Source organism: Balaenoptera acutorostrata, chromosome 18 (assembly GCF_949987535.1).
Source record: "Balaenoptera acutorostrata chromosome 18, mBalAcu1.1, whole genome shotgun sequence".
Classification (NCBI taxonomy): Eukaryota; Metazoa; Chordata; class Mammalia; order Artiodactyla; family Balaenopteridae; genus Balaenoptera; species Balaenoptera acutorostrata.
The window spans coordinates 8,487,810-8,510,553 of NC_080081.1; the positions used below are offsets into that span (position 1 = coordinate 8,487,810).

The 22,744-nt window shown below is 42.8% G+C and overlaps 2 protein-coding genes across 10 annotated transcripts in view; one reads left to right on the forward strand and one right to left on the reverse strand.

Annotated features, from left to right (window-relative positions):
- BIVM (basic, immunoglobulin-like variable motif containing) overlaps positions 1-1,384 on the reverse strand; it is a 23,584-nt gene extending 22,200 nt beyond the window's left edge. For 4 of the 8 annotated variants that reach the window (XM_057532778.1, XM_057532780.1, XM_057532779.1 and 1 more), the window contains exon 1: positions 1,247-1,384. The gene's annotated coding sequence lies outside the window, so the exon portion shown is untranslated. Of the gene's footprint in view, positions 1-96; positions 492-800; positions 894-1,024; positions 1,128-1,246 lie in introns of those variants that run through there. The other 4 variants (XM_057532772.1, XM_057532776.1, XM_057532773.1 and 1 more) reach the window with 3 other exon arrangements.
- A 412-nt stretch (positions 1,385-1,796) lies between these two features.
- On the forward strand, positions 1,797-13,338 carry POGLUT2 (protein O-glucosyltransferase 2). 2 transcript variants are annotated; one of them, XM_057532770.1, is made up of 10 exons: positions 1,797-2,277; positions 3,511-3,716; positions 5,461-5,666; positions 5,844-5,921; positions 6,966-7,138; positions 7,260-7,497; positions 9,162-9,371; positions 10,075-10,164; positions 11,336-11,476; positions 13,106-13,338. In XM_057532770.1, the coding sequence occupies exons 1-10, from the start codon at positions 2,096-2,098 to the stop codon at positions 13,121-13,123; spliced, it is 1,542 nt and encodes a 513-aa protein (XP_057388753.1). In that variant the 5' UTR covers positions 1,797-2,095; the 3' UTR covers positions 13,124-13,338. The 2 variants fall into 2 exon arrangements, with proteins under 2 accessions (XP_057388753.1, XP_007196861.2); XM_007196799.2 differs by having other exon boundaries at positions 1,799-2,277; positions 11,336-11,443.
- The last annotated feature ends 9,406 nt before the right edge of the window (positions 13,339-22,744 follow it).

The following is a 22,744-nucleotide window of genomic DNA, read 5'->3' on the forward strand; positions in this document are numbered from 1 at the left end:
CCGAGGGCCAGACGCACTAAGCCTCAGCAGGTCTGATCTCGGTCCTTCCCCTCCAGACCCCTCCCCACGCCCTCCACGCCCCTTCCGCGGTCAGACCTGAGCCCCTTCCCAGGCAGAGGCGCCGGCCTCCGAAGGATACCGGGGGTCCTCCCGCACTCCGGCCAGCGTCGAGCCCAGGCTCCCGGGCAGGCGAGCGGAGGGCCCTCCGCCCTTCTCTGCGAAGCTCGCGGCGCCTGGAGGCCCCCAGGATGGAGGCGACAATCGCGCAGGCCCGTCTCCGCCGCGCGGAGCCGCTGTGTGCGGAGGCGGCGCGGGCGGAGAGGAAGGAGCGCGCCGGCGCCCCCTGCCCGCGCCGCTCGGCGGTCCCGGCGCCTTCGAGGGCCGCGCGTCCCCGGGTACCCGCAGCGAGGCCTCCGGGCCCCTCCTCCCGCCCTCCGCCCGGCGGGAAGCCGGAGTTCTCGGCGACGCGGAGCGGGCAGAGGCCGGCGGGGTGTCCGCCTCCTACCCGCCCGGGGGCCCGGGGACACGCGGGTGCTCAGGGCGCCCGGGGGGGGAAATGGGACGCGGGCAGATCACTGTTCCCGGGAGAAGAGGGAGCCCCCGATTCGAGCTTTTGAATGCACGAGTTGATAGCATTACTAATGACAATTGCCGAAAATGAAACAGTAAAGAAAACCCCCGCCCAGGCCCGCTTTGGCTGGCGGTTCCACCGGCCCATCAGAGTTTGGGGGGGCAGCAGAAAAGGTCGAGAGAAGGGGGGAAGGGGAGGAGGAGGCTCCCGGTACGATTTCGGAGCTGACCGTGACCCCTCCTGCGACCGCGCTGGCCCCGGGCGGGCGTGCAGGGGCAAGGGGACGGCCACCGCGCGTTCCGGTCCCGGGCCCTGCCGAGCGTGGCGTGGAGACTGCCGCCGGGCGGGAGCCACCGGTATCCCCGCGGTCCCTCCAAATCGGGCTTTGTTCCCGAGAGGACTCGTCCTTTCTCTCCCGGACCCTTCCCTCCACCCTGCGGCCCAGCTCTTCACCCCCACTTCTTCCCCGGAGGACGGGTCCCCACGCACTGGCGTCCACTCGGATGGCCACCGGGCACCGGAGAGGCCAGGACCCCCCGGCGTGCAGGCTGCGTTGGCGACGCAGAGAGCAGGTGGGCGGCGGCAGGCCTGGCCCGCGGCGCTCCAGTGCCCGGCGGAGGGCGCAGCGCACAGTCGCCGGCGGCCACCTCGGCCCCTGCCCACAGCCCGATGTACCTCTGGCCTGTCCGGTGGGGTCGGGTCGCTGCGTCCGCGGCGGAGCCCGGCACCGGTCCCGGATCACAGCTTCCAGCGCTCGGCCCGCGACGCGCCTCCGGTTACCCTGGGGCTGGCGTCTCTCGTCCCATCAGAGCGCGCGGGGACAGCGCCCTGACGGCTGTGCCGGGCGACCGATCGTCAGATATCATTGACAACACCTGCCTTTCATCGTGTTTTATACCTGCCCTCTGCACGTGCGGGGGACAGAGTGAAAATTTTTTTTAAAAATCTTAGCTGTGCCTCCAGGCCTGCGTGCCCCTCTATTGGACAGCTACTATTTATTTGTCCCCTGCAAGCGGTGACGGCAAAGTAAATAAACAAGTGAGAGATGGTAAAACCTGGCGGGATTTCCGCTAGTCCTGTCGCGAACTACACGTCCCAGGAAGCCCTGGCGCCGGGACGCGTGTCCACTGCGCCATCCACTTGGAGGAGGCCTTACTCAGTCCGGGCGGACGCGCGGGCCAATCCCCTCGCCGTGCACCTTGGGCTGGAACCTGAGACGAGTTCGCCCTCAATGATGCTCCAGTTACAGAGGCAACGCAAGTTTGTTATTATCCCGAGGAAGAGGAGCGGCGAGGTCCTCGCGCATTTCAGCAGAACTACTAGCACCTTTCTGCTGGACAAGCTAGCGCCCCGGTTGTGACCTTTCCGGGGAGACCCACGCGCCTGCCCAGCACAGCAAAGGACCCCACTTGGAGCCGCGTCTGCTGCTGCGATCGGCCGACGTGCCCCTGCCGGAGCCGCGGCTGGTTTCGTCCACCTCTTCCACTTCATTTATCTGTGGATCATTTTGAGTCCATCTTGTAAATGTTTAGCACTTTGCTGCTTTACTGCTTCTTTCTGGGGACAGTTCCAGCACTGGCCGAGACCGGCGGAGAGAGGCGACTGAGCCCGGAGAAGAGCGAAATATGGGGACCCGGGCTCAAAGCAGCTGTGGTCCTTCCCGCGCGCTATTTCTACATCCAGGCGGTGGACACATCAGGAAATAAGTAAGTCGAGCAATGGCTCCCTGACTATTTTGGAATGCAGTTAAAACTTACTGGTTTTCCCCTTAAGTTTTATCCGCCCAAGAACTCGTTTCTCCACAGCAGTTTAAAAATCCAGGACATTTGGGTGCTATTCACATCTGGTTGTAACTTTTTACCCCACCCAATCAATTTTTCTCTGTAGCTTTACAAATAATTTCGAATTAGCTCTTCTCCTGCCTATTTTGATAGGGATTTCCCCATGACTGGGGAACAAACTCCTGTACTTCGCTGAAAGTACTCTTTCTAATTATTTTTGCATAACTGTTAAAAGGAATTTAAACCCAGTTGTTAGAAACTGGTTGGTTTCACCTTTCTCTGTTTTCAGGTGGACCTCTGCAGGTAAGCGGGTTTTGAAACTCAAAAGAGAAAAATAAAGCACTATTTGAAACTTTAGAGCGGAGGGGGAACGTATCAAAATATGAATCTCCTATGTTTGTTACAACTTTATTTCGTTCCACTGAATTCAACGGTTAAAAGTATACTTAAAACGTATTTGTAGAATTCACTTACTTCTGAAATGATTGTCTTTTTTTTAATTGGTGGATGCTGACTGTATTTTGTAGGCAGAAAATCTTGGGACTGAGAATTTTCCCAAAGCAAAGAAAAGGAGAGTTATAAATTTTGTCACTTGTCTATAAATAGTACGATTGGGGAAACTAAATACCACCTTAATCGTGACAGCCAGAGCACTCACTCCAAAAAAAACTTTTGTACAACGTCACTTGGGTGATATACTACCTACTAGCTTTTGCCCATGGCTGAGCATGATTTATAATACTGATTCTTTAAAAAAAATCTTTGAGAGAGATTTTTCAGAAAATCATTATCTTTGAGGCACCATTTGATCACAAATTTCCAGATGGGCATGAAATAAATAGTAGGTTGATATGACTATTTTTATATACGAAATGCATAAGTATGTTCTATGTTTACATAAATTAGTAGTCAACATATCTCCTTGCAATTTTCTAATAAAACTGTTTTATGTTATCTTGGCCGTTGTAATCCTCTTCTTTTTTTCCTCTCTGATCCATCCTATTCATTCTGGTACTAAAAGCATAAGGAAAAAGAAACAAGCATATGTTAGGGGGAGAATGTGGAGGAGAACAGGAAGGTTCACAGACTAGAGAACATACTCTTTGCAGGGTTGTTTCTTAAAATAATCTTTATATCTCATTGTTCTTCCCATCACAGATTCACATCTTCTCCGGGTGAAAAAGTGTTCCAGATTAAAATCTCAGCCCCAGATGAGCAATTCACTAGAGTGGGCGTCCAGATTCTAGACCGAAAGGATGGGTCCTTCATAGTAAGATACAGAATGTATGCGAGCTACGCAAATCTGAAGATAGAAGTCAAATTCCAAGGTCAACATGTGGCCAGGTCTCCATATATTTTAAAAGGTAATTTGGAACATAATTTTAACACAGCAGTATTTGAACACAATAATACATGTCATTTGCTCAACAAAAACAAGTTAGCGTGGTATTTTTTTTCACTAAAAGAAAAAAATAGACATTTCCTACTTGAAAGCTAAATTGAGAGTCCTGGTGAAAGAGAGAAATGTATGATTCAAATGGAAATTACAATTTGCTAAAGAGGAAAGAACATATTAATAGAGAATTTGCTCCCTAAAGGCACAACATTAGCAAGAACAATCAAGCTATATATACGGTCATTGATGGCGCTTTCTTAATTAGAGATATATGACTTAAGTAACTGATGAGCATTATTGAAATTTGGTTGATCACTTCAGGAAGAAAGAGGACTTGATGGGAGAGAGGGGAAATTGACGGTGGTATTTTTTGTTTTGTTTCAGTGCTATTTTCCAGAGAAATTCTTTTTTCTTATATAGGATAAGAGTACAACGTTCTTACCTAGAGCCGTATCATTCCCTCTCAGCAGAGACAGTACCCTAAAATATTAGAGAAACAGGGTGTATACAGACACACGAATCTTCCTTGCCCCCTTGCTCCACGAAAGGCAAACGTTTTTCTAGAAAGTGCCTCCGTTTCTTCCCCACACTCCACCAGGACCACACAGTACCATATAACCTGCTCAACCTTCAAAAGATGTCCCATTGTCCACTACTGCCTGGGTCAGGTGACAATCTGAGAATCATAGAAATAAATGACAGTAAAATCTCAATTCAGATTCTATACTATGTTAGTATTATTTCTATAAACATGTAATTAATTCATTATAATATTAATGAAATGGGTGTTTTGAGGATTACTTTGCTTCTTTATATTTTCTTTAAAAAAAAATATTATACTAGACATAGTAGGGGTGTTTTATTTATTTGTATTGGTTTTTTTTGTTGGCTTTTTTGTTTTTGCCTCACCTCAAGGCTTGCAGTATCTTAGTTCCCCCACCAGGGATCGAACCCAGGCCCCGGCAGTGGAAGCGTGGAGTCCTAACCACTGAACCGTCAGGGAATGCCCATTTGTATTGTTACTTATGATGATTTATCCATTGAGAAAAGTACCTTAGACACTTTAAGAACTAGTTTGTATAATAGGCCATTGAAATATAAATTTCTTATCATTTTGTCTTTCATTAAAACAGGTATACTCCTCTGATATCCTTTCACCAATGTTTGGTTATTCTTAAGTACACAAAACATAAAGAGTAATGCTTTGCTGTACAGCAGAAACTAACACAATATTGTAAAGCATTGATACTCCAATAAAAATTAATTAAAAAAAAAAAGAGTAATGGACTATGGAAACTTCCCTGGTGGTCCAATGGTTAAGACTCTGCAGGAGGCATGGGTTCGATCCCTGGTCAGGGAACTAAGATCCTACAGGCTGCACCACCAAAAAAATTTAAAAAAAAAAGAGTAATGGACTATGGTAGCCACTTAGAGCGAAATGTAGCACCGTTGGCTTTCTTTTGAACTCATGCCAAGTGGGCCTGACTGTGAAAATATCGTAACACCTATCTGTGAAGAGCGGTCAGAACAGACTTAACTTGAGATACACCAGAGTAATAAAAATGTTTTTCTTTTTAAAATATGTTTTCCATCAAATTGCCCTCCCCATCTAACTAGGCAAAACTTGTGAAGTCATATTACAAATATTTGTTACATGTTTCAAATGCTGAGTGAAATTATTACTGTATACTTTGTTCCTTGTGTGTAATTAGGGCCAGTTTACCATGAGAATTGTGACTGTCCTTTGGAAGACAGTGCAGCCTGGCTACGGGAGATGAACTGCCCAGAAACCATTACTCAAATTCAGAGAGATCTGGCACATTTCCCTACCATTGATCCAGAAAAGATTGCAACAGAAATCCCGAAAAGATTTGGACAAAGACAGAGCTTGTGTCATTATACCTTGAAGGATAACAAGGTACAATTCATGACTGAGGTTTGCTTGCCTTAGTGATTTTTGATTTTGACCATTTGGCTACAACTAGCTACATAGTTTTATTAAAAATCATTCTGCAGATCATTGTGATAAGATTGATCTCAGTGAAGTCAGCGGGTACTTTTAGACTAACAGAATAAACATTCAATTCTCTTCTAGGTTTATATCAAGACTCACGGTGAACACGTAGGTTTTCGAATTTTCATGGATGCCATACTACTTTCTTTGACTAGAAAAGTAAGTATTTCTTTTCTCAGATGTATAATAGACAATTTGAGCCCAGGTTTTACACTATAAGTTTTCAAAGTAAAAATAATAACAATACCAGGGTTGTTCTATTCTGGACCCTTAAGTACTATATACTATTCTGAAGTTTTATGTCAGGTAGTATACCTGTATTAGTCTCCTAGGGATGCTGTAACAAAGTACTGTAAACTGGGTGGCTTAAAAACAACAGCAATTTGTTCTCTTACAATTCTGGAGGCTAGAAGTCTGAAATCAAGGTGTCAGCAGGGCAGTGCTTCCTCTAAAACCTATAGGGGGGATCCTTTCTTGGCTCTTCCTAGTTTCTGGGGGTGCCCGGCAATCCTTGGTGTTCCTGGTTTGCAGCTGCATCACTCCGCTCTGTTGTCACATGGTGTTATCCTTGTGTGTTTTGACATCTTCATCTCTTCTCACAAGGACACCAGTCATATTGGATTAAGGGTCCACCCTACTCCAGTAGGATCTCATCTTAACTAAATACATCTGCAGCAGCCCTATTTCCAAATAAGGTCATTCTGAGATACTGGGGTTTAGGACTTCAGCATACCTTTTGGGGGGATACACTCAACCCCAAACAGTATATTATAGATGAAAATACCTGGGACTTCCCTGGTGGTCCAGTGGGTAAGACTCCGCGCTCCCAGTGCAGGCGACCTGGGTTCGATCCCTGGTTGGGGAACTAGATCCCGCATGCATGCCACAGCTAAAAGATCCCTCATACCACAATGACGATCCCACGTGCCGCAATGAAGATCCCGCGTGCCGCAACTAAGACCCAGTGCAGCCAAAATAATAAATAAATAAGTAAATATTTTTAAGAAAAGAAGATACTTTACAGTAAAATTATTTTGGTACTAAACCTACTTTGAGCCTAAAGGAGACTTGCCATATGCTGAATCCTGTCCCTGGGTGTAGTGTGCTTTAGCAGGGTTTTAGTGGAGTTTTGACAATTATAGTGAAATGGCTGATATGAAAAACTATACCATCATTTTAACCATCTTGGCTTTCTTTTCCTAGGTGAAGATGCCCGATGTGGAGTTTTTTGTTAATTTGGGGGACTGGCCTTTGGAAAAAAAGAAATCCGATTCAAACATCCATCCGATCTTTTCCTGGTGTGGCTCTACAGATTCCAAGGATATCGTGATGCCTACCTACGACCTGACTGACTCTGTCCTCGAGACCATGGGCCGGTGAGAGATGGGTCCCAGACGACCCAGAGCCTTGGTTTTCTTTCCTTGGTGAGTTCTTTCCCAACAACCCTTGCAGTGTGATGGTTTGGGAGAAAAATCTGTTGCACTCTCTGTCTTCCAGAGTCAGTCTGGATATGATGTCTGTGCAAGCCAACACGGGTCCTCCCTGGGAAAGCAAAAACTCCACAGCTGTCTGGAGAGGGCGAGACAGCCGAAAAGAGAGACTTGAGTTGGTTAAACTCAGCAGAAAACACCCGGAACTCATAGATGCTGCTTTCACCAACTTTTTCTTCTTTAAACATGATGAGAGCCTGTATGGTCCCATTGTGAAACACATTTCATTTTTTGATTTCTTCAAGGTATGACATCATCCATGGCCAATCCTTTGTGTTTTTCCAAATACCTGCATTTGGGGGCGGGAATTTGAGGCCTGTAAATTACAGGGAGTGGGAGAGGTGAACACAACATTTTAGAAACAGTAAGGAATGGAGCCCCGGGGACTAACCAGTTCCTAGGGGGGCAACCTGGGTTGTACTCAGTACCTAGACCTGATGTTAAATATGCATCACAGGAGCTTGGGACCTGGGTAGAACTATAATTTTTCCCCCAACTGACCCTCAAGAAGAGCACATTTCAGCTCCAAATCCTTTTTTATTAATAAATACATGTAAGTAATTTTACAAATATTTCTCCCCAGAGCCATAGCATCACAACAGACTAAAGAAGAAATATAAACCAGGTGTCTCTTATTGGGCCTTCCGGTAGGGAAGTGACTTGGAATCCATCCAAACGCTCTGCCCAGGAACTCTGGGGATGCTACACACTTTCTGTATCTAGAATGTGCATTGTTCCTGTTTCCTCAGGATGGATCCTTTCTCTGACAACTCCCCTTTTTCAAGCAGTGGGATACTGCCCTGATCTCTAGACCACTGAGGGGTTTTGAAGCCCCATGTGGTGAAGGGAAAAGTGGGCCAAAAAGTAGTCAGCTGTCTCCTGCAGGTGGGAAGGCCAGTGATTAGCTGTCTGTGCTGTAAATGGCCTGATTTTCTTTTGATGGGTTACCTGGTACGAGGAAGACCTAAAGAAGGCCATAAGTTGAATTGTCTGTGTTTCTTCCACATGCATATCACAGAAATTTTGGAAAGAAATGGGAGATTTGATACCAAATCAAATCTGATAACCAGCCATCCCTCCTCAGAGGGTGTTTTGTCAGACCTTTGTTTCTTTCTACCTGTTGAATTTGCTACAGCTAAAGACTGTTGACTACCACAGTGCTATAAACATTTTGATTCATAGATGTTCTTGCCCCAGAGCTTGTTAATTTCATTAAAACTTGCATGTGGCCACCTGATGTTAAAAGGTTTGGTTAGGGCTTCCCTGGTGGCGCAGTGGTTAGGAGTCTGCCTGCCAATGTAGGGGACACGGGTTCGAGCCCTGGTCTGGGAAGATCCCACATGCCACGGAGCAACTGGGCCCGTGAGCCACAATTACTGAGCCTGCGCGTCTGGAGCCTGTGCTCCACAGCAAGAGAGGCCGCGATGGTGAGAGGCCCGCGCACCGCGATGAAGAGTGGCCCCCACTTGCCGCAACTAGAGAAAGCCCTCGCACAGAAATGAAGACTCAACACAGTCATAAATAAATAAATAAAAGAACATGAATTTCTTTAAAAAAAATAATAATAATACTTTAAAAAAAAAAAAAAGAAAGTAGTAAAGGGATTACAGAGTCACGATAAATCTATCTTTTCTTAGGTTGTAGCGTTAGGACAACAGTTTTATAATTTTATTGGCCGCCCCACCGTTAGCCTTGTGGACCCTTTTTGAAACTTGGGAGAACATCAAAATGTGCCCTTAGCTCTAGGTCAGCATGTTATATATAATAGCGCTTACTAAGTGGTGGAGGCCAAGGGCAAAATCTGGCCAGTTTGTATCTGAGGTTTGATGTGTGGAAAGAGAAGGAGAATAAAGAAGAGTGGGAAAAAGGAAATTTAATGGAGGTTCTTGTACTTTACTGCTGTTTGCAGCATAAGTATCAGATAAACGTAGATGGCACCGTTGCAGCCTACCGCCTACCGTATCTGCTAGTAGGTGACAGTGTGGTGCTGAAGCAGGACTCCATCTACTATGAACACTTTTATAATGAACTGCAGCCCTGGAAACACTACATTCCAGTTAAAAGCAACCTGAGCGATCTCCTAGAAAAACTTAAATGGGCAAAAGATCACGATGAAGAGGTAAGGTCAGTCTCTTTGTATCCCAATTATCATGGGTTCATTTTAAATGTCTTGTGCCTGGAAAGCATTCGGGATGCTTAGATGTAGACCCTTACCTGTAAATGGGAAGCCACCTCCCCGCGGATAGCACAGATCCCTTCAGGGTAAACACAGGCATAGTGGCTTGGATTAGCTGTGTCCACTCTACACATGACACAAAAAGCTAAACCTTGGCCTTGATTATGCTCTCTCTTTTAGTCAGTTTGATTTGAGCCCCAAGCGCTGCCTCACCTCCTCTAGCAATATGAAAATGAAGATGGCCAGCCTGGCAGGAGGAAAAACTAACTGTGCTATGGATTAAAATGAGGGATTGCATGAAAAAAGCGTCAAACTAATTGTCTGCTGAAAATTGTCAAGGCAGTGCATTAAGCTTCATCTTACGTTTACTTTGCAAAGTCATTGTTAGTTCATGTACTGTATGCCTTTTCTCTCCAAGAGAGGCCAATTCTAGAAGGCCCAATATGACTTTTCAAACTTTCGAATCTTAAAATCGTCCCTTTGATTTGAACAAACATACTCTGTTAAATGTTCTCTTTACCGCACAAGACCCCAAAGATATTTTTTCCACTATTGTCCCACTAAAACGTACTCTGAAGATCAGTTAGCATATGTCTGTATGGGGAAAAATATGTTTCATTAAAGGATATTATTCTTGTTCCCACAGGCAAGGAAGATAGCAAAAACAGGACAAGAATTTGCAAGAAATAATCTCATGGGTGATGACATATTCTGTTATTATTTTAAACTTTTCCAGGTCAGTATTTTCTAAGAAAATAGACATACTTGTAATTGGTCATGTTAGTAGCAAGTAATATTTCACTTAACAATTTCTAATAGTATATTCATTAAGGAGATATATGTATACCTCTGTAGCAAAAATCAGGGATAAATATTAAATAATAATGAAAATAGTAGAAAGCCAAAGATTAGCTAATGGAGAATGCTACAACCTTAAAAGAAAAGTATTAATGTTAGAACCATGTGGTATGTGGTTAGAAAATTGGCTTCTGATCCTACAGAATTACTGTGCGTGGATTCACATTTCCTCTCTGTACAATATTGCTGCTGCCTTACCGTTTCTTTTTCTATACAGTGTAAGGTATATTTGGACCTGTTGTGCTGAACCCATATGGGCCATGACTTTTCTTGGAAATTGTTTTTATGGACCTACCCATTTAGGCATTGTAATCAGAGCGTATCTGACAATTTGAAAGGTTCTCTTTTTAAAAAAAAATGCAGTAGTAAACAAGTAATTGGCTAATAATAGTACTAGATCTAAGTTAAAATTTTTTTAATTCATAATTGCAGAATTGCAGATATTGAGCCCCATGTCTCAGGCTCTGCTGCAGAACAAAGTTGGTCATTCCTGGTCCCTTCCCCCTTTATAACCTTTCCTAGGGGATGGTGAAGTATGTAAACTGAAGAAGGAGCTGGGAGGACGTACTATTTGAATTCCTTAAGAGCCACAGGGTAGAGTTCATTCATTCAACTCACATTTTTCGAGCCTAAGCACCTCGGCCAGAGCTTAGCCCAGAGCAAGCACATGATGAATGAAGATGCGACTGAGGCTGTACCAGCCATGGTGGGTCAGGCAGAAATAGTCTGTCCTCAGATTCTCAGTCTAGGGAAGATGGGGAGCACAGTTATTTTCGCTACATGGAAGAAGGTCAGAAAAAAATACCATACGAGTCATATCACTGAAGCGTAGACTAAGGAGTGGTCCCTTAGAAATAGGCAGCCCAAAGGTCAGCCGCCTCTCAGAAGCTCTGTTGTTGGGCTTTTAAGGGGAATATGGAGGACCTTGCATATCACCACTTGACACATGAGTTAAGTGGACTGTGCCCTAGCAGACTCCGGCGTATCTAATTTGGTAAGTGGACGTTAAGTGATATATAAGGCCTGTTTTTGTATTGTTTCCTATACAGGAATATGCCAGTTTACAAGTGAGTGAGCCCCAAATCCGGGAGGGCATGAAGAGGGTAGAACCACAGACCGAGGATGACCTCTTTCCTTGCACGTGCCATACGAAGAAGGTAACCAGAACTCACCTTCTAGCCAGTGTCAGAGTAAGAACTAACAGTGATCCGACTCTTCATTCATTCCTTTCCTCGTTCAGTCAGGCAACAGCTACCTGAATTCCTCCTGGAGCCTCCAAGCAATTCATTCTAGCAGAGGCAGATAAAATAGATCCCAACAAGGCAAAAGGCAAGCGCTAAGATGCAGTGAAGTGAGCTCTCAGCAAAGTGGAGGGAAGCCTTTTTCACTGTGAGAATTCACATCACGTGGCATTTGAATAGATGTTTACAGTTTGAAAAGTGTTTTCACACCTATCATCTAAGAGCGTCATCTCCCTGTGAGATCGTTTCTGCAGAGTTCGTCATCCCAGTTTAGAGATGGAAAAATGTATAACCATCATTATTCATGTTAACAGAGTATTCATTTAAAAGCAATCTCGGTTGATACCACTACATACTGATTTTGTTTATAAAAGGCAGATGCACATATGGACTTGGCAGGCTGAAGAGGACCTTAGAGATCACCCAGTAAATGCCTTCATTTTATAGTTAACAAAACCGAGCCCAAAGAAGAGTTTAGCTCAGAATCATCTATATCTGGATTATAGCAAAGCAAGAACCAAAAGCCAGTGTATCACCTTCAAATTGTGTGCATAATTGTGTGTAAAGACAGTGTGATGGGTTGGGGGGGGGGCGGTGATTATAGGTATTTTTCATTTGAAGGAATATATATTGTATAAAGTTATTATATGTATTATATATATATATATAAAATAGGCTGGCTTGACATTATTTTAAGCAACAGCACCATGTCTCTGAATGGACAAACTCAGAACTGTGGCATTGGAACCACAGTTGAGAGCGCAGATTTGGCAGTTATTATGTCTGCCTCTCAAGGGGGTTTAAAAGGAATAAGGTGACTACCAGCCCCGATGGTATGATGAAGCCAGCTCATACAAGTTCACAGATTGTTAAATATTTAGGAATTTTTCACAGGGGTTAAATTTTGGTAGCTTGGAATCCACCTGGTGGAAGTATTTACACCATGACAACAGTACATGCTACAAATCAGTTTTGGTTGTCTGTTTTGTTTTGGGGGCGAACTGATTTGCCACTAACTGGCTCTCAGAAGTGATACATCATCAGCATTAATTCCCCTCAGTGCTGCAAGGCCATAAAATCAGTGAAAGCCAGTGACAAAACAGAAATTGCCAGAATCGAAACATGCTCCCACATGGAGTTAGTGATTTGATATCAGAACGCTTCTGTTGGCTCCAAGTGAAAGTGGGCAGCTCCCTTTCTCCACTCCTCTTTTTAAATTTTTATCTCTAAGTGACTTTGAGGGGTGCCAAATGAGTCCCCTGATTCATAGAAGTTAGGGACGAGAATGATAGTTTTGTTTATTTTTTGCCCATTGTCTACTCTAGCCGTTCACTGATACCATTCCTAACGCAAGCCTTTTACCATAATACAGACCCTTACATGTTCAGGTTCCCCACCAATGTGACTACCCTTGGGTGATTCCAAATAATAGTCCTAAAAGCCTCTAGCAATAACTTGGCTTTTTTTTTTTTCTCCTTCTTTCATCTTTACGGGAAAATAATTAATAGACTAATGTAAGCCTTCTTGACTCGTAGAAGACTTCCTGATGGCTCTAAATATTTTGTTTCTTAATTGCAGACCAAAGATGAACTTTGATACGCAAAATACCTTTCCTTCAAATAATGGTGCTCTGAAGACTCTTCTTAACTGAAAAGAAGAAGAATGTCTTTTAAATATTAATTCCATGGACAATATAAAATCTGCTCTGTGATTGTCTGGATTATGAAGATATGTTTCTTCTTATTATGCAGTATTCCTGTGACTGACCTTTAAAGCACATTTTTAGAATTTTATAATAAAAGCACTTTTATTTTAAAAGGCTGTGTTGTGCTAATTGTTAGCTGTGTTTGGACCATGGAGCCTTAAAAAGAGAGGGTGTCTGGGTCCTGGACTCAGAGTGAAGCGTCACAGAAGCCCCACCTACCCACACATGGGGTTTACATGAGAAAACAATAAACCTCTGTCTTTTTTTTTTTTTCTTAAAGATTTTTTTGATGTGGACCATTTTTAAAGTCTTTATTGAATTTGTTACAATATTGCTTCTGTTTTTTTATGTTTTGGTTTTCTGGCCACGAGGCATGTGGGATCCTAGCTCCCCGACCCACATCCCCTGCATTGGAAGGCAACGTCATAACCACCGGACCACCGGGGAAGTCCCTAAACCTCTGTCTTGTTTACACTATTATTTTGGATAATCAGTCCGTCACAGCCAAACCTAATTCTAACTAATACATCTTCCAAGGCTTTTCTTAATCTGGCCTCTGCCTGTATCTTTAATCAAATCTCTCACAGCTTCCTAATATGTACCCTGTAGTCCAGCAAAATCAATCCCCGTTCCTTCTGTGCCTTGTTCCTTACCTTCCTTGTACATGCTTCCCCTTGGTCTGGAATGCCATGACCCTCTTGGTCCTCTGGCTTAGATATCCTTCAGTGCTCATTGCAGGAATCACTCCCCTGAATCTCTCCATCTGTGTACTTGTATCGTCTTTTCCCTCCTCTGGGGTCATGATCTAAATTGTAGTCTCTCTCCCTGACCAGATGTTAAGCAACTTGATTACAGAGACCGTGCTCTTCTTCTGTTTCATAGTGTGCCTGAAACTAGAAAGATGCAATAAGTATTAAATGGATGAATGAATGACTGAATGAAAATTACCCTGAAATATGATTAAGAGAATTAAAAAGGAACTTGAAATCCTAACACTGAACAGTAGCATATGGCCCACAAATTCCTTTCCTAATTGTTTCCCTTCTACCCATCTTCCAGTTAAATAATGTGTTATAAATTTTTTAAATTGTGAAATGTTTCATATACACAAAAGTATGTAAAACATAAACCTCCAGCTTAAAAATAACTATAAGAACACACTCATGTAACTACTGACAAAGAATCCTGAACCTTCTTGGCCCATCTGCATTTCCTTGTAAAGTCTAGTCTGCTGGCGATTCTTGGTGTTCCCTGGCTTATGGACACATCCCTCCAATCTTTGCCTCTGTCATCACATGATCTTTCCCACTGTCTCCGTATCTTCTCTTCTGTCCCTTATAAAGACACTCGTCATTGGATTTAGGGCCCACTCTTAAGTAAGTCCAAGATGATTTCATCTTGGGAGTTTTAATTACATATGCAAAGACCCTGTTTCTAAGCAAGGTCACATTTCAAAGTAGTCAGGTTAGGACTTGGACAAATCTTTGGGGGCCCATTATTTACCCACTACATCTTCTAAAAACATTCCTTTTGAAACTAAGAACAACATAAGGATTCCCACCATCACACACTCCATTCCACCTAATGCTGGACGTCTGAGCTAGCACAGTAAATCTAGAAAAGAAGGAGAAAGTTGAGGATTGAAAAACAATAAAATTATCATTAAAAGCAGATGATAGGGGACTTCCCTGGTGGTGCAGTGGTTAAGACTCTATGCTCCCAACGCCGGGGGCCTGGGTTCCGGTTCAATCCCTGGTCAGGGAACTAGATTCCACATGCATGCTGCAACTAAGGAGCCCGCCTGCCACAACTAAGACCCAGCGCAAACAAATAAATAAATATTAAAAAGAAGAAAAACAGGTGATAGGCTATGGTACACAGAAAATCCAAATGAATCTACAGATAAGTTGTTGGAATTAACAAGAAAAGTTGGCATTTGCTGGGCTTCCCTGGTGGCGCAGTGGTTGAGAATCCGCCTGCCAATGCAGGGGACACAGGTTTGATCCCTGGTCCAGGAAGATCCCACATGCCACGGAGCAACTAAGCCTGTGCACCACAATTACACAGCCTGTGCTCTAGAGCCAGCAAGCCACAACTACTGAGCCCACGAGCCACAACTACTGAGCCCGCATGACACAACTACTGAAGCCCACATGCCTAGAGCCCGTGCTCTGCAACAAGAGAAGCCACCACAATGAGAAGCCCACTCACCGCAACGAAGACCCAATGCAGCCTAAAATAAATACATTTTTTTTTAAAGTTGGCATTTGCTAAATACAAAACTAGTATATAAAATTCACTTGTATTTTAATATACCAACTAGTAACAGAAATAAAAATGTTTAAGGTAAAATTTACAGTAGCTCTGAAAACTATGATGTAATTATTCGAGGAATTAAATCTAGCAAAAAGGCCCAAGATCTTTATAGAGGAAATTATGAAATCTTTTTAAAAAGTAGTTAAATCGAAAGATATTGTATGTCCATGGATTGGCAAACTCAATATTAAAGATGTCAACTTTCCCCAACATAATATAGAGTCAATGTATTCCCAACCTAAATATACTCTGCCCCTTTTTCCGTGGAACTTTATAAAATTTCTTTAAAAATGTATGGACCTGCAAAGTCCAAGAAAAATTAAACACTTTTGAGGAAGTATGAATTGCTAGAACTTTCCCACTGTATAGCAAGACACTTTATAAAGCTATAGAATTTGAGACCATGTGATACTGCTGCAGGGATAGAAAAAAATAGAGCAATACCTGAGAGCGATGCATAAACAGACCGGAAACTTGATCTGTGATCCAGAACTACAGAGAGTCGGAAAAAGGTTCACATTTCAGTGAATGGAGCTGGGACTGTGTAGTGTATTAATGATTCTGATTCCAATTTCAATGTGTGGTGGTTCTCCCCACACCACCAGGCTACTTTCCAACACCAGCTGGGTGTCCAACAATTCAACTCAATTCTGACACACTACCCAGAGATAGCATCAGATTCCTCAGGTTAACGGCTCAGTCCTTCACTTCAGATGCCAATCACAAGTCCAGGCTGCCACCTGTGCTTCCAGCCGACTGGTTATAAATCAGAGGTGCTCACAACCACCTCCATGGGTTCAATTAATTTGCTAGAGCAGCTCACAGGACTAAGGAAACCAGGTTAGTCACTAGACTACCAGTTTATTACAAAGGATATTAGAAATATAAAAATCAACATCCAGATGAAGAGATACACAGAGCAAGGCCCCAAGCAAAGGAACTTCTGTCCTCATGGAGTTTGGGGCCAGGCTTAATGACTTGTGGAAGCATCTAGGTCACCAACCTGAAAATTCTTCGAACTCCACCCTTTTGGGTTTTTGTGGAGCCTTCATTACATAGGCATGATTGATGAAATCATTGGCCAGCCCCCTCCCTTCCCCAGAGCAGGATAGGAGGATGCTAAAAGTTCCAACGCTCTAATCACATGGTTGTTTCTCTTGGCAACCAGCTCCCATCTTTTGGTACTTTCCAAAAGTCAACTCATTAACATAACAAAAGACCTCTTCATTGCTCTGTTGCTTCAGAAATTCCAAAGGTTTTAGGAGCTCTGTGCCAGAAATAGGACAAAGGAAGACAAAATACGTATTACTTATTATAAATCATAATGTCACAGATATCCATATATGGAAGAAAAACAATTGGATCCCCAGCATACACTCTATCCAAAGATAATTCCAGGAGGGTTAGTGACAAAAGGCAAAACATAATATAGGCGGGCTTCCCTGGTGGCGCAGTGGTTAAGAATCCGCCTGCCAATGCAGGAGACACGGGTTCGAGCCCTAGTCCGGGAAGATCCCACATGCCTTGGAGCAGCTAAGCCCGTGAGCCACAACTACTGAGCCTGCGCTCTAGAGCCCGCGAGCCACAACTACTGAAGCCTGCGGGCCTAGAGCCCGTGCTCCACAACAAGAGAAGCCACCGCAATGAGAAGCCCACGCACCGCAAGGAGGAGTGGCCCCCGCTCGCCGCAACTAGAGAAAGCCCGCGCGCAGCAACAAAGACCCAACGCAGCCAAAAATTAATAAATTAATTAATTTTTTAAAAAAACATAATATTTGTAATTAGCAAAGAGGCTGTCTCTGCATTATAGTAGTATAATAGTAGTATGCTGGCAGCTGCAGTGGCTGAAGAATTATTAATTCCTTCACTTTGTGGCTCTGATAAATTAAGCCTTATAACTTATTATCAAAAAATGCCAACTCCAGAAGTTTCTGGAACATGTGTTTCTCATTGTACAAAACTGTTTTTCTTCACCCTGAGAAGCTTGCCATTTTAATCCATCACAGTGGCACTTCCATAAATGGCCCGTATGTTCCTTGGACCTCAAATGACACATTAGCATAGCAGGAATTCCTCTGTCAACACTGCCCCTTGTAAAAATAAGTGAAAAGTAGGTTCTGACAGGGTGGTATTCATACTATATCTCTGCTTGTCTTATAAATCTTTTGTTTAAATGAACAGAGTTGAGATTCCAGTAAGGAACTCAGGAGGACTGACTTTGGTTGCTGAACTTGGAGACTGTGACCTACTGATGGATGATTAACTTGACAAGTCTCCTCTGTCAGTGTGTTTCAAAGTTTGGTTTAGAGAACCAGATTTTCAGTTTGAACATTTGAATTAGGGTATAAGAAATTGAATTGAAAGCTTCATATGCTCATATAAACGTACATAAATTTTTCCCTCCCCAAAAACATTTTTCTGTAACAAATTTTCACTCAGCAATAAATTATGGCTCTCTTTCCATAATCTTACATTTTTCTTAAGAAGAATATTTTGGATATGAAGAGAGGACGTGGCTGTAAAGGTGTGGTGTAAGGGTTGCTTGTGATTATAGATCAGTCCTATATCTTCATTAGAGAGCTGGTTACATAAATATACATATGTGATAAAGCTACATAGAGCTACACACACACACACACACACACACACACACGTGCACCTGAATGCATATAGAGTTGATGAAATCTGAATAAGCTCTGTGAATTGTATAATGTCAAGCTCCTGGTTTTGATACTTTTTAAACTTCCCATGAATATATAATTATTTCAAAATGAAATTTTATTTTTAATAAAATTTCAAAAGTAATACATGCTCATAATAACAAAAAATCAACTTCTTCCAATCCCTACCTTCTTCTCAGTAGAACACCTGTTAAAAAGTAGATTTTCAGACATTTTTTGGATCCATAAACTTGGAGGTTAGGTCCATCAAGGACCCAGATCACAATAATTTATCTTCTCCATCCTTTCTACTAGGTAGGAAGGATTGTTTCTAATTTTCAGCTCTTCTAAAAAGAAGGCTGCCTGCTGGTAGTACGATGGGATAAATTTCTCAAAGTGAATTACTGAAGCAATGGGTAACTTAAATGTTTATAGATAAAGCAAAGCAGAGAGAGACTATACAAACTATTCTCCCATTACTAGGGTTTTAAAATCCCATTTTTCTATATAGTCAGCAACACTAGGTATTATTCATCTTTTTCATTTTTGTCAATTTGAATACAAAAATTGTTTTTAAAAATATTACCCTGATTATTTATGAAATTGACTACTTTTTTTTCCTTGTCTTTGACTTTTCGGCCTTGTCAAATTTTCAATTTTAAAAATTTTTTCTTACTGATTTTTTTCAACTCTTTATATATTATGGACATCAACGCTTTCCATTATGTTTGCTGCAAATGTCTCCCGGTCTTTTTTGTCCTTTGACTTTGCTCACAATGCCTATATAAATATAGATGTTCTTAATTTTTATGTGGTCAGGTCTGTCCATTGTAACTTTATAATTTCTTGGCTTTGCATCTTACATAGAAAGACCTTCTCACCTTGAGATATAAAGAATATTTTCCAAATTATTTTAAAATATGATCCTGTAAATTTTTAGGATCTTTTGATATCAGTAAAGATCCCTTCTTACTGTTCTTCTTAAGATTGTTCTCAAATTTTTTTTGTCTATTCTTCCAGTTGAACTTTAAACTCACTGTAAAAATTCCAAGTGAAATTTCATTAATTTGAATAGTTGATGAAACTAAAATGTCTATTGTGTTTTCCTATCAGGAAAGTGGTGCATATTTCCATTTATTCAGGTCTTTTTGGGGGAGGGGGGTGGCTCTTAAGTAAAATTTTATGTTTTTTCATATAAGATCTTGAATGTTTTACATTATGTTTTTTCTTGGGTAGTTTCTACAATTGTTTCTATTTTGCTTAGGCTTTTTTAAAAAATTATATTTTTCTAGCTAGTTATTTAACGTGTTTAAGAAAACTGTAGTTTTTCTGTCCTGTACCCAACTACATACTGTACTATTTTAACAGATCTAATAAACTTCACTTGATTTTCTCAAAGAATCATATCTGAAAATAATGACAGGGTATCTTCTTTACCATATTTATAATTTTATTTATTTTCCAGCCTTATCACATTGAGTGGGACTTCTAGCACAATGTTGAATAATTGTGGTGATAACAAACATTCTTATCTTGTTTCAGACTTCAGCGGTGCATTCGTCAGGGTCCTCCAGAGAAACAACCATTAGGTTGTGTGTATACAGAGAGATTTAAGGACTGGCTCACGCCTGATTATGAAGGCTGGCAAGTCCACAATCTGTGGTTCAAGTCTGAAGGCCGTCAGGCTGGAATTCTAGGCAAGACCTATGTTGCAGTTCAAAGCAGAAGGCTGTCTGTTGGCAGAATTCCCTCTCACACTGGGGATGTCAGTCTTTTGTTCTCTTCAGTTCTTCAACACATTATGGAGGGCAACTGACTTCATTCATTATGGAGTCCACTGATTTCAATGTTAATCTCATCCCACAGCATACAGAAAATCCAGAGTAATATCTGGCCACATATCTGGGCCCCTTGGCCCAAACAAGTTCACACATAAAAGTAACCATCACAAATGGATTTTATTCAACAAGTATTTACTAAGCACCTAATATGTGCCAGACATTGTATTAGTTTCTGGGCATACAACAGGGAACAGTCACTATCTCTTCTGAAAGAAGAATGAAATAAACCAGTAAAAATAAATAAATTAGCAGCACAATTAAGGACTGATAAATAAAACCAGTTATTACAGAGAGAAAGTGGGCTGGGTGGTGGTGACTACTTTAGACTGGGTGACCAAAGATGCTACTGTTTTCACTGTTAAGCAAAATGTTTGTTATGGTTTATGATAAACAACCACTATTAAAATACGAAATTTCCAATTACTAACTTATTAAAAAGGAAGAGCATTAAAATCTTATTAAATGCTTTTTAGGCATCTATTTAAATGTTTGAGTTTTATTTTAATTTGTTTTTGTTATATTAATTCATAATGAATTACATTAATAGTGTTTTAATTTTGAAACATTGTAAAAACTCCATTATAAAAACTCTAATACATCTAATTATGTATTATTCTTTTAATCCATGGATGGACTAATTGTGCTAATATTTGGCTAAATCTGGCCCACCACTTTTGTACAGCCTGCAAGCTAAGCATGATTTTAACATTTTTAAATGGTTGAAAAAAATCAAAAGAATAATAATAATGATGATGGTGACATGTGAAACTCATCTGAAATTGAAGTTTTGATGTCCACAAATAATGTTTTGTATTACTCTCCTATTGCTGCTGTGACAAAGTACCACGAATTTAGTAGTTTAAAACAACACAAATTTATTCTCTTATAGTTCTGGATTTTAGAGTCTGAAATCAGTGTTTCTGGGATAATGTCAAGGTGTTCATGGGGCTGAGTCCCTCCTGAGGCTGAGGGCAGGATGCTTTTTCTGGCTTCCAGGGGCGCATTTCTTACCTTTCTTGTCTTGTGGCCCCTTCCTGCATCTTCCCAGCCAGCAGCTTAGGGTCTTCAAATCTCTCACTGCTTCTGTCGTCATGCTGCCTTCTCTCTCCCTGAGTGTTATAACAGTGTTATTCATAATAGTCAAACAGTGGAAAGAATCCAAATACCCATCGACTGGCAAATGGATAAACAAAATGTGGTTTACCCATAAAACTGAATACTATTCAGCAATAAAAAGAAATGAGTTATAAGAGGGAATAAAGTACTATTACATGCTACAGTATGGATGAATCTTGAAAACATGATTCTGAGTGAAAGAAGCTAGCCATAAAAGACCACATATTGCAGGAAATGCCCAGAAAAGGCAAATCTACGGACAGAAAGTAGGTTAGTGGTAGTCTGGGTTTAAGGTTAGAAGGCAATGAGCACAGTTTTCTTTAGGGGGGGATGTAATGTTCTTAGATTATGGTGATAGCTGCCAATGGTTATAAATTTACCGAAAGGCACTCTTAAAGTGAGTGGCTTTTATGGCACGCAGATAAAGCCGTTTTTTAAAATCTGAGCTAGAAAATTAGGAGACACGTAGAGAAACGTTCATTAAGCCTCTGTAATGCGCGAAAACGCTTGAGATAAATGACCATCAGTGGTTTTCTGCATTGTTATCTCCTTACTTGGGCTGCGACAGAAAAGAGGGCGGTTCCTAACAGCCCTGGGCTTGGGGAAGATTCGTTCATCTGAGACGTATTGATTTGCCAGGAATTCTTCCATACGCGGGAGATTCAAGACGAAATAACAGCGACAATAAAGACCCCTGCCTTCGGTCCGGGAAGGAGACAAATTCACAGTCTGTTCGGTGACCGGGGTGGAAGGATGATACATGGAAGGTCTTGGGTGGAAGGACCAAGGTGCGCGTGAGGCGCTTAGAAAAGGCCTCACTGAGAAAATGGCAAGTTGAGCGAAGACCCCAAGGAGTTGCAACGGTAGCCACTGGATCTCTCCGAGAGGAGGGAGGACCAGGACAGAAGCCCTGTCGTGAGGCCTCGCCTGGTGGGTTTGGGTGTGAGGGGAGTGAAGAGGCCCGGGCGTCTAGAGCTGAAGGAGCCGGAGAAACGAGACGAGTAGGAAACGGGTAAGAGGGGAAGCGACCGATCGTATGAAACCTTGGTCTCTGCAAGGCCTTTAGCTCTGATTACGGGCGAGACGGGAAGCCTTTGCAAAAAGCGTTGAGTTGAAGGTGCACCTTTCAATGGTCCAGCTGGCCACTGCGTCGATAAGTAGCGGAAAGGTGGCGGGCGGGCGTGGGAACGAGAGGCCCTTTGGCCGACTCTTTCAATAATCCGGGCAAAGACGGTGGTGGGGCTCGGGCGGGTCTGGTGTTAGCGTGAGAAGTGGTTGGATTCTGTACATATTTGCCAGTCGAACAAGCGGGGTCGCTGGATTGACTGCGGGGTGTGTGAAAAAGAGAACAATCAGAGCTGACCCTGCGTTTTTCGGCCCGTGCAACTGCTGGAATGGAGTGGCTGGGACGGGGAAGGGTCCTGAGCGGACGCAGTCGGAGCTGAAGCAGCGACAGGTGGCGGCACGTCAGCGCCCCCCGCGTCCCCGCCGGCAGCGGCGGGAAAACTCCCGCTCCCAGCGTGCCCCGCGCGCCGGCTCGCGCGCCCGTGGGTGGGGCGGGGCCTGCGCGCGCGTGCGC